The 11,728-nt window shown below is 46.4% G+C and overlaps 1 protein-coding gene across 1 annotated transcript; it reads left to right on the top strand.

Annotated features, from left to right (window-relative positions):
* On the top strand, positions 1-10,473 carry TMEM214 (transmembrane protein 214). The gene is made up of 17 exons (XM_074209886.1): positions 1-200; positions 643-839; positions 2,560-2,710; positions 2,975-3,109; positions 3,530-3,612; positions 3,835-3,940; positions 4,433-4,514; positions 4,616-4,717; positions 4,926-5,067; positions 5,710-5,801; positions 6,204-6,252; positions 6,457-6,570; positions 6,856-6,973; positions 7,354-7,450; positions 7,612-7,780; positions 7,888-8,033; positions 8,166-10,473. The coding sequence occupies exons 1-17, from the start codon at positions 65-67 to the stop codon at positions 8,290-8,292; spliced, it is 2,046 nt and encodes a 681-aa protein (XP_074065987.1). The 5' UTR covers positions 1-64; the 3' UTR covers positions 8,293-10,473.
* The last annotated feature ends 1,255 nt before the right edge of the window (positions 10,474-11,728 follow it).

Here is an 11,728-nt window from a genome sequence, read left to right as displayed (position 1 = left end):
AAGCCCTCGCTTGTCAGTCTGTCCGTCGCTCTGTCTTGGGAGTGGCGGAGGGAGCGGAGGCACCATGGCGGCCACGGCGGCGGGTGGAGGTCGCTGGGAGGTGGTGAGGAAGGGCCGGCGGCCCGGGGGCGGCGGCGGCGGAGGCGGGAGCCGCCGAGCGCTGGGAGAAGCGAACCGGGCGCGAAGCCTCGAGCTGGTCCGTGAGTACCGATCCCGGGCCCCGGGCCCCGGGCCTGGCCGCGGCGTGGCGGGCCGGCCCGGGCCGGAGGCGCCCCGCCTTCCCTCCCGGCGCGGAGAGCGCGCTCCCCGAGGGCAGGCGCGGCCTCACTGTCCGCCCTCCCCAGAGCCCGGCCTTGAGCCAGGCCCACGGGAGACCCCGGGTCGGGCCTGGGCGGAGGCAGCGCGGGCCCACACCCGCTTCCGGAGGCCTGGGAGGCCGGGGGACAGCGGGCCGGGGCCGGGGAACAGCTGGCCGGGGCCGGGGCCGGGGAACAGCTGGCCGGGGCCGGGGGACAGCTGGCTGGGGCCGGGGCCGGGGCCGGGGCCGGGGGACAGCTGGCCGGGGCCGGGGCCGGGGCCGGGGCCGGGGGTCGGGGTCGGGGTCGGCGCGGCCCCGGCTTCAGCGCCGCCCCTCCCCCGCAGCCGCCATCCAGCCCTCGGGCACCCTTTTTGAACTGGGCTTCCAGAAGGTGATGAAGAAGCACAACAAGGAGCAGGTGCCCCCGCCGGCCCCCAGCGAGCACAAGAAGGCGGCCAAGAAAAGCAAGAAGGCGGCCGCGCTCCCCGACCAGAGCGCCAAGCAGGGCCGCTTCCGAAGCCTGGAGGAGGCCATGAAGGCCGTGAGTCTGGCGCGGAGGGCCCGGGGCTGGGGGGAGGGAGGGGTCCCCGTGGAAGAAGGCGAGGGTGCCTTCCAGAGAGAGCTGTGGGGCCCCAAGAGCCCAAACCAGCTGAAGGAGAGGAGAGGAGAAGCAGCAGGCCTGGAGACCCTCGTTTACTGAAAATGATTAAGTTTCATGGACGGGGGCTGGCGCCATCAGAGCAGACTTAGGAAAACAGATTCCTCCCAATTATGGCCATAAGAGGCAGAGGGGCCTCTTTGAGCAAAATAGTTAAAAATTTTCCCAAGGAATCACTTTTCTGGTCCCTTAGGTTTATATTATCCTACCAATTCCTAACAGTGAGGTAGCTCCTTATTACTAAGGGCAAACACTGCATTCTATACATGCCTTGAACCCCTTCTTTCTTTTCCAAAATTTTGCAATTTCAGTCATCCCTTTCTCTGATTTCTTCCATATTCCCATCTCCTTCATTCTTATAAAAGAAAACTTCACTAAATCCTACCATCTTATTTGTTTTCATATAGCCAAACTCCTAAAAAAAGGTCTCCACTTATTGCCTTCCCTTCTTCTCTCACTCAGTCCTCCACCCTTTGTAATTTGGCTTCCAGCCTCCTCATACAACTGAAACTGTCCTCTGAAGTTATCAGTGATCTCTCCATTGCCAGCAGTCCTCATCCTTCAGGATCTTCAACATTTGACCACCCCACCCTCCTCTCCTTGATACTCTTCCCTCTCTGGGTTTTGTAACACTGCTATCTCCTGGTTCTCCTTCTACCTGCCTAACCACTCCTGGGCCCTCTTCTATCTGAGTACTCTTATCAGTGATCTCATCAATTCCCAGGGATTTAATTATTATCTCTATGCAGTTGACTCAGAATTATATTCATTTCCTTTCTCTCCCTTGAACTTGACTCCCAAATTAACAATTGCCTCCTGGATATTTCAAAATGAAAATTCTAGAGACATTTAAAACTCAACAGATCCAAAACAATTCATTGCCTTCATTTCCCCCTACCAAAAAAAAACCAAACCCTTACCCCTCTTCCAGAATTCCTTTTTCTTTTGAAGTCATCAATATTCTTCCAGTCTCCTAATCTCAGTATTATCCTCAATTCTTCATTCTGCCTTCATACCCAATATATTTCAGTCAGTTACCAAATTTTAATATTTCCACCTCTACAGTATCTCTTATATTCAACTTCTGTTTACTCATATAGCTACCACCAGTTCAGTCTCTCATCACCTCTAGCCTCCTAGTCTCCCTGCCTCAGTCCATCCTTCACAATGCTATCAAAGTGATTTTCTTTAAGCACAAACCTGAATATGTCAGTCCCCAACTCAAATTAACTGTGGTATCCTAAACTACTTTGTATCTATTTGTATTTATTCTCCTTATACTTGTCACTTTTCTACTCCCCTTCACCCCTCCTTAGAATGTAAACTTTTTTGCAAATATGCATTATTCTGATCTTTATGTCTCCATCTCCTAACACATCTCCTATGCATTTATAGAATTTTAATTCATGCATCTTGAATGATTGCTTCATGGCTACTTTATTTCATACCTCCTGAAATTATGTTATGAAATAGCAAAAAGATATCATACCACATAAAAGCATTCTTAATAATGGCCAGACTCCTCACCTGGTTGCGGGCTACCTTTCCCTGTCTACCGTTTCACAACTGACTAATAACCCTGGGGTTCTTGTGTCCCTGGCAGCTAGATGTGGTAGCACTCCAAAAGGAGATGGAGAAGAGCCAGAACATGTTCCCTGGAAACCCCTCTGTATGGCTGAAGGACCTGGCTGGATATCTCAACTACAAGCTACAAGCACCTCAGAGTGAACCTACATTAAGCCAGCACACACATGGTTAGTCTTTCCTAGATATACAATGACTCTAGAAAATTCTGAAAGCCTAGTATTGAGACTAATTAATTCATGGTTGAGCCAAAATGTGTATCTAACCCCGAGTACTATCCTATAAGGCCTCCAAGCTATTTTCTACCATAACTTTGAGAATTTAATGATGTATTTGACCCAGGCAGGTCTTGTCTCTATGACCAGAGAGGGAAATAAGTGTCTTATGAGACCCCCAGACCTAGAATTAATTACAGAGGTTCTGGCTGGTTCCAGATTACCCCTACTGCCTGGTGGGCCGAGAACTTCGTGGAGTCATTCGAGGACTGTTGGGGAAAGCAGTTGGTGTCTTGGAACTTTTCTTTGATCATTGTCTCTACACCATGCTACAGGAACTAGACAAAACTCCAGGTAAGAAGGGCCAGAAAATTGGTTACTCTGTTCTGCCTTGGAAAGCTGTGGGCTTACACACTTTTTCCCCCACTCTTAGAATGCTTTGAAACTTCATGGAGGGTTCTTTTCTGAGCAAAGAAACTTGTAAATTCAGGAAATCATTTTGAACAGAAGTGGTTAGGTGGCTGAAATCTGTCAAGAAATGACAGGTAGGTGGCGCAGTGGATAGAGCACTGGCCCTGGAGTCAGGAGTACCTGAGTTCAAATCCGGCCTTAGACACAATAATTACCTAGTTGTGGGGCCTTGGGCAAGCCATTTAACCCCATTGCCTTGCAAAAAAAAAAGAAGAAATGATAGGGTAGATTGTGGGATCCGCAGCAAAATTATTCAGTAGGGAAATCTAACCTTCATTGGTGTGGGGCTTCATATTTTTATAGGTGAGTCACTCCATGGCTATCGCATCTGTATCCAAGCAATTCTGCAAGACAAGCCCAAGATTGCCACTGTGAACTTAGGCAAGGTGAGCTGGGGTGGTGGAACTGAGCTAATACTGTACCATTTGGAAGACCCTGCAAGGCTGTTTTGGTTTCCAATTTCCCTCTCTTTCTCTTGTTCTCTGTCAATCTATTTCTTCTCTGTAAATTTTTTCACCTGTCAGGCACTTTTCCCTTTGACTTAGACACCTAGTTATCATCACTCCCATCCCCCATTGATAACCTGCCTCCTCCACTGGTCTCCCCAGTTCCTTGAGCTACTGAGATCCCATCAGAATCGACCAGCAAAGTGTCTGACCATCATGTGGGCCCTGGGGCAGGCAGGCTTTGTCAACCTAACAGAGGGACTTAAAGGTAAAAAGATCTCCCTTCCGGAGGTAAAGCCCAGAACCCTTAATGGAAATAAGTATTTACATTCACCAAATGTGAAATGAAAGGAGCCTCAAAACATCATTTATCTAAGAAATATCTTAGCTAGTCTTTCTAGGTTTGTGTCATTTGCAAATTTGATAAGCATGCCTTTGTCCAAGCCACTGACAAAACTTAATTACAGGGCCATAGAATGTTAGGAGGATTTGGAAGACCTTTAACTGAATAAAATAATCACGTCCTAGACTTGGAATCAGAAAGCCTACCGTAGACTGGCTGTATGACACTGAAGAAGTCATGGAACCTGGCTCAGTCTTTCTTCTGATTTGTAGAATGTGAATAATATTATTACCTACCTAACAGGGTTGTTGTAAGGCTCAAAAAACTTGTAAAAGGGCTTTGCAAATGTTAAAGTGTTAGAAAAATGCTAGCTAGCATTACTGTGCTACACCACATTCACTCATCTCTCTCCCATAGTGTGGCTGGGGATCATGTTGCCTGTGCTGGGAATCAAGGCTCTGTCTCCCTACTCCATTGCTTATTTGGACCGACTACTTCTGTAAGTGATTTGCAAGGCTTCAGGGAGGACCACTGTGGGGTAGGAGTAGGAAGCAGGCTGGAGTTTGGCAGAATACACATTTTTCTCCCCTCCCTCCACAGGATGCATCCCAATCTCACCAAAGGCTTTGGCATGATAGGCCCCAAGGACTTCTTCCCACTTCTGGACTTTGCCTACATGCCCAACAACTCCTTGGCCCCCAGGTATGCCGTGTGTGTGTGTGTGTCTGTGTCTTATGTTGCACTCAGGGCAGCAGAAAAGAAGAGAGCCCAAGAATTGGGAGGTGCCTTCCTTCTCCCTGCCCCCCCCGCCCTTGGCACCCTTGAAGGTTAGCTTTCAGGAAGGCTGGTAGGGCAAAAAATTTCACTGGAGGCATCCCCTATAGGGGGCTCCATCCCACTCTGTCCTCAGCCTACAGGAGCAGCTTTGTCAGCTCTACCCCAGACTGAAAGTGCTGGCATTTGGTGCAAAGCCGGAAGCTACCCTGCATACCTACTTCCCCTCCTTCTTGTCCAGAGCCACCCCTAGCTGTCCCCCTGAAATGAAAAAAGAGGTAAGGAAAAAAAATGAAAATAAAGGCATTTTTCTCCTTCCCTTGAGGCAGATCACTGAGAATTCTGGAGTTGAATGCTTCCTATCTCATACTAAAAAACCTGTTTTTAAGGAGTCCCAGCAATTGAACATCCCTTTGATAGATTACTCATTGGCATCCTCCTGTTTACCTGTGCAATACCCTCAGCAAAGTTATTGTAATGGGACAGCTAGGTGGCGCAGTGGATAGAGCACTGGTCCTGGAGTCAGGAATACTGGAGTTCAAATCCTGCCTCAGACGCTTCATGATTACCTAGCTGTGTGGCCTTGGGCAAGCCACTTAACCCTATTGCCTTGCAAAAAAAAAAAAAAAAGTTGTTGTAACAGAACCCCCTCCTTGTGTACCCATTCTGGCAGACGTGCCCCCTGATCTCCCTCTCTCTGTCTTAATCTTGGTCCTCAGGGACTGATTGTACTTAAGTTTAGATGCTGGTTCTGGAACTATAGTTCTGTCCTGTAGCTCTTTGGGCTTCTGGGTTCAAAAGACAATCTAAAGAGCCCTTGGTTTCCCCCAGTATGATGACTTCCCTGGCTATGATCTAGTTGTGACACCAATATGGGGCAACCCCTGTGCTTCCGACAATTGTTCTCTTCCCCTACACAGCTCCTAAAAAGCTTGACTGAGTGTCTGGCCCTTGATGCCCTCAGCTTCAATGTTTGGAGACAACTGTACACCAAGCATCTGTCTCAATCCAGGTAGGGTGAAAATAGCAAGCCAGCCCAAGTGGTCCTGTGTGCCTCTGTCTCAGGAAACGTCCAGTCTTGCTTCCTGGGCCTGGGTTAGACCTATCTGCCAACTGGGCAGAGAGCAGAGGTGTGCCCCTAGTCTTCTGGGCTCCCACTCCCCTTTCCAATTAGAGTTATGGAGGTAGGGAACTCAAACATAACCCATTCCTTGTTGGTTCTCTCTGGGTAGTTAAGTTCTGTCTCAGAGCTTCCCTTGTAGACTTCAGGAAGATACACTGGAACTAGAACTTTGAAGGTAAAGGGGCTGATTTGAAATAGGGCAAGAAGATGTGAGATGCTGTGTGGTCTCTGTAGTTACCTGGGTTTGGGGTCTGCACAGAACAGACTGAGGGGTGACTGCTTTTTCCACAGTTTGCTGCTGGGACATATCCTGGAGACTTGGGACCAAACTCCTAAGAAGGTGAGGCGCCGGGCTGGATGGAGCCAGCTTGCCTTGGGGAATGGGCAGCTCGAGAGAAGTTCTGGTTCTAAGATGGCGCCTTCTCTGGTTTTCCTGTAAGAAAGCTGCTGAGCTAGTAGGGCTATCAGCAGGTGGGGAATCTAGAAGAAACCAAGAGTGGGGAAGCCCTTCAGCCCCAGCGCCTGGCCTTTTATTTCCTACCAGATGAGGAAGTCTTTGCAAGAAATAATTCAGTCCTTCAAAATCACAAATGAGGAGCTCTTGAGGAAAGGGGGTAATAACTCTCAGGACATCACAGCCTGCAATACCATCTGCAAGGTACCCTGACTCACACGTGTTGATATCCCAGCCCATTCCCAGGAGCATGTCCCCCCTCCCTGCTCTCTTTTTCCATTTCAGTTCGGTCCCTGATCCAGGTCTCTACTCCCCAGTCTTCCTCTGTGCCACCTTTCTCTAGAAATCCTGAGGACTTTCATACTTTTTCATTGCCTAAGTTTAGCAGTAGTCATGTCCCTCCCAGAAGGGCACAGCTAGAAGGTTTTGCTCAGGTTGAGAGAGCCATCCACCCCTTGACTTCTCTTCTCTATTCCTGCTCTTCCTAAGGACCTATTGCAGCAAGCACGCGGTCGTCAGCTACCGTGGACTCAGCTGCTACTTGTCTTCCTGGTGTTTGCAGCAGGCTTCCTATTCCATGACTTCCGGTCACATAGCTCCTTCCAGAGTAAGAAATTTTGGACACCAAAGAGTGGGGTTGGCAAAGGAAGGAGAGGAAAAAGAGACAAAGGAAACAGGTTGTTTTCTCCTCCCTAGCCTTAGACATTTGGTCAAATAAATCTTTGACACTCATAGAAATTCTAGGCAATCCATCAGATGGAGCCTGCTACTTTACCACAGTCTATGGCTGTGCCTTCCAGCCGCCTCCTTGCTCACCTAACCCTGCAGACCGGAGTCTGAGCACACTCCCCTGAGCCAGCTTCAGCTTGGCTCTTTTTCTCCATTCATTATTCCTAAGCATTAGAGTATTTGCCACGCTTTCCCTCTTCTCACCGGCTCCTGACCAAGCAGGTTAGCTCAGTCACTGGTCCTTGCTTCCCTTCCTAGCTTCCCTGTCAGCCCGTGTGTTACAGTCATCTGGTTTCCTGCCTGCTGGGGAGGAGGCCTGTGCCAAGCTCTACTATTATGGTCTTCAAGGTTATAGGTGAGTCACATACTCACCTGTTTGGATTAAGATTGGCTTGGGTCTTCATACATTATGATAATAGCCATGGGATAAAGGTAGATTGCATTTCCTGACCTATCCCCCTGACCCTAAGGCACTATTGTAAAATGGAAATTCACACTATTTCTCCACCTTTACAGCTGGCTAGAGGAGACATTGCCTGTCTTTGGTTCCCATCTGATGTCAATTCTAGAACCTGGCCTGCAGCTGGCCTGGACTCAGACCAACACAACAGTCACCTTTATCTCTACTTATTGTGTATCCTGTCTTTCTTGGGCCTATGAGAACCTACCTGGCGTCTTCCAGGGGGTAAGCTGGAGAAGTGAGATGAATGGAATCCCTTGGGCAGTAGATTAACCTTTGCAATAGCATGAGAGCCTTGAACTAATTTTGTCCTTTTTCTGACTCAACTGCAGACCCAGTTCACAGACTCATTGTTACATCTGCTCCTTCAGCTAAAGGAGTTGCTACTCCTCTTTTATCAGGACTTTCTGGTTCCTCTGTGGCAAATATTACTAATTTCATTGTCTCAGGTCCAGGAGTACTGCCAGGAGGCCTGCAGGTGAGACCCCTCAACTTCAGACTTCCTGTCCCACTCCTTTCATTTATTTCTTTCCCGGCAGTGCATGTTATTGTCTGTACTTTGGTGTCCTATAAGATTTTCACCTGATCCTCTCCTATGTTTTTCTTACAGAGGTGATGTGACCTGGGACTGTATAAAGATACAGCTGAGTAAATTTGCCCATTGGATTTGGCTCTGCCTCCAAGATACTACCATTGCCCTTGTGGACTGGGCACTAACCATGATATCCCAGCAATAGGCCCTGCCTAAGCAGTCACTTTTTTCCCATTTCAGACAAGCCAGCAAAGACTGTGGAGGGGCAGGGGAATATGCATGGGAGTATGTATTTGCATGAATGTCTTCTTGTTTACTGTTGTTTACTTGGTACCCTTTGTTTTGGCCTTATCACATCTTCTCCACGTGATGTGCTGCCTCTGCCCTCACACATCCTTTGAAGAGGCCTAGGCCTGAAGTCTGTTACTTCCAACAGTCCCTCCATGCATATATGTGCCCCATAGAACTCTTTCTCTGACCCATTATCACTCAGCTCTGTGTCTCCAAGCAATCATTTGGCAGTTTTTGCACCTCTAGGAATCTCTTCTTTATTACTGTCCCATGTCCTTAAGGTACAAACAGTTCAACCACAAAAAAGACTAAACTCATGGTGGCTTCTCTGACGTGCTTCAATTGTTCCTGCTTTCCTGGGCCTCAGGGAACGGCACCAGGAAATCTGGGTGGTAGCAGGAAAAGGCAGGGAGAGACTAGGGGACTTGAATCCCTATCCTCAGTCACCATTCAGCCATAACAACAGGCTCTGAACAGAGCCACAGGAGCATTAACAAGCACACACCTTAGCTCTGCTGACAAGATCCCCGAGGTCTACACATTGGCCCTAGAAACAGATCTCTCTTCAGTCTGGACACACCCCTTGGGCTCCACCAGGCCTCTTAGCTGGGGCAGGAGAAAGGATGAAGCAGATTGTCATGGACTCAGTCTCTTTCTGGGCTGCTGCTCCTTTCTCCTCTTGTCCCATCTGCCCCTCAGGTCCAGGTCTCTGCTTGAGTGCCAGCAATCATGCACCTGCTCCCCACCAAAGGCCCAGGAACTCTTTCTCAAGCATCCTGATGGAACAGAGGGCTAGGTGATGACTTCTGGGTCCTGTGTATGCCTACTAAGTAGAATAAAGAACACAGATTTGACCTCTCATTTTCCCGTTATGTTTTGGTGACTCCCAAGAACTTTAGGTCAGTTTATTCCAATGCCCAAGGTATTGCAGCCCTTAATTTTTGCATAGCTCTCCCTTTTTGTGTCTTCTACTCTAGAAATTCATGTTTTGGCATTGACCCAGTGGTGCCTGAGAGCGAAGGAAAGGTAGCACTCTGCCATCCTGAGAATTCTGCCCCAATGGTTTGGCATTACATGTTTCCTTTGTGGAGGTGGTTCCATCTTGGACAAAAGTACAAAATTTGTCAATAAGTTTATTCAAACAAGGTCATGGTTAAGTTGAAAATTTACTCAATAGTGCTATACTTATTAGTGGCACATCCATGAGTGTAGCCCAGGAAGGTGAGCGTGATGGGTGCCAGCCAGGACTAAGCCCAGGTTCTCAGCAGTTGAGCTGCTGAGGCCTATGGTATTGACCCTTATATTGCAACGTGCAGAAAGCATCCCCTGGGTCAGCTTGATATCTTCTAGTGTCCATGCAAGAAGACAAAAGGATGAATTTGAAGTACAGGCTCCAGGTGGAGATGCCTGGATAAATGCCATGAATCTGCCACAGCATCTCTTGGCACCCATCACCCTGGTATACAGAAAAATGAGATGTGTGACCTTGGATAAGTCACTTAACCCTGTTTGCCTTAATTTCCTCACCTGTAAAACAAGCTGAAGAAAAAAATAGTAAACCATTCCAGGATCTGCCAAGAAAACCCCAAATGGGGTCTCAAAAGAGTCAGTCATAACTGAAAGCAACTTTCAAAACATTTTTCAATCTAGGATCATGGACTTTTCCCCAAGACCCAGTAAAAGGTACCCAAACTTACTGATTATCTGACTTCATCATCAGAGGTAGAAGATATATCAGGAAAGGACTTAGGCCAGGTACTCCTTTTTACAATACCTAAGTAGGATAACAGATGTATGCCTTTGCAAAAAAAAAACAAAACATGAAATAGGATGAGCAAGTTTAAATGAGAGTATTAGGAGAAGAAAGTGTCCTCTGTGGACTGGCTGGGACCAACCCAGGTACAATGAATTTGTCAAATATGTTGGAACATGAAAAATCTCCATTACTAACATGTCCAAGAATTCAGTCACAGGTATTAATATGAAATTAACTTTATTAAAACCATGAGCCATACAAGAAATGAAACCATAGTGCCATGTAAGATAAAATGATTGATCAACTAAGCTTTTAATTCAGTGTTGTGACCCTTCAAAAGAAGACTAGTACCAAGCAGCATAGAACTGAAAACACAGAATTAGAAAATGGAGTTCAGGGATCATAATGGCTTCACTGATAAGAGTACAGAAATAACTTCCTCTTGGTCATCCCAGAATTTCAAAAAAATAAATGTTGGAATTTTTTTATTAAGCATAATTTTTTTCCTGTGTTCCTCTTTTCTCTTGCAGAGGGTCATCTAATGGCATTTTTTAAGGGTTTTTTTTTTTTTTGCAAGGCAAATGGGGTTAAGTGGCTTGCCCAAGGCCACACAGCTGGGTAATTATTAAGTGTCTGAGGCTGGATTTGAACTCAGGTACTCCTGACTCCAAGGCCGGTGCTCTATCCACTGCGCCACCTAGCTGCCCCTATCTAAAGGTATTTTAAAAGAAAAAAAAATTGATCAATATACTTAAACTATAAATAGATATGAAATACACCATTGTCTTCCTACATCAGCAAAGGAGAGGGATGGGGATGTCTTTGCAGCTACGTTTGTTTTTTGTAATTATAAAACATTAAATTTTGCCTCCATGGGCAATATTCTACCTCAGAAGAAGGAAAAAGCCTAAAAAAAAAAAAAGAATAATGGTAGGAACAATAATAGTGGTAGATAATGCTTCTCTCTCAGATTTGGATAAATCTAATAGAAAATAAAAGGAAAATATAGAATTGAACAAATTGCCCAGAGAAATTAGAGTAGAAGTACATGTAATTATAGCTACTGTTTATATAGTGCCTACTATATGACAAGTGTTGTGCTACTTTATCTCATATCAAATTTATTTCATTTGATCCTCAACCCTGGAGTTAGGTGCTTTGATTATCCTATTTTTTTGTTGTTGTTCAATCATGACTCTAAATGACCTCATTTGGAGTTTTCTTGGCAAAGACACTAGAATGGATTGCCATTTCTTTCTCCAGCTCATTTTACATAGGAGGAAACTGAGGTAAAATGTTAAATAACTTGCCCAAGGTCACATGGCTAGCAAACATCTGAGTATGGATTTGAATTCAGATCATCCTGACTCCAGGACTGCTAAAAAAATCTATTTCTCAGGACCACATGGAAATTTTACAAAAACTGAGCATACATTGGAAAAAATATATTGCAAATAAAAGAACAAAAATAATAAACATAATTTTTGGATCATATCACCATAAAAATAATAATCTGTTCAGGGAACACAAACAAAAGGCAAAAACCAAATGAGGACTTAATAATTTAATCCTAAATAAGTGAACCAAAGAACAA

This window comes from Macrotis lagotis, chromosome 1 (genome assembly GCF_037893015.1).
Source record: "Macrotis lagotis isolate mMagLag1 chromosome 1, bilby.v1.9.chrom.fasta, whole genome shotgun sequence".
Classification (NCBI taxonomy): domain Eukaryota; kingdom Metazoa; phylum Chordata; class Mammalia; order Peramelemorphia; family Peramelidae; genus Macrotis; species Macrotis lagotis.
The sequence above is the reverse complement of the archived record's forward strand: the minus strand, read 5'-3'. Positions and strand labels throughout refer to the sequence as shown.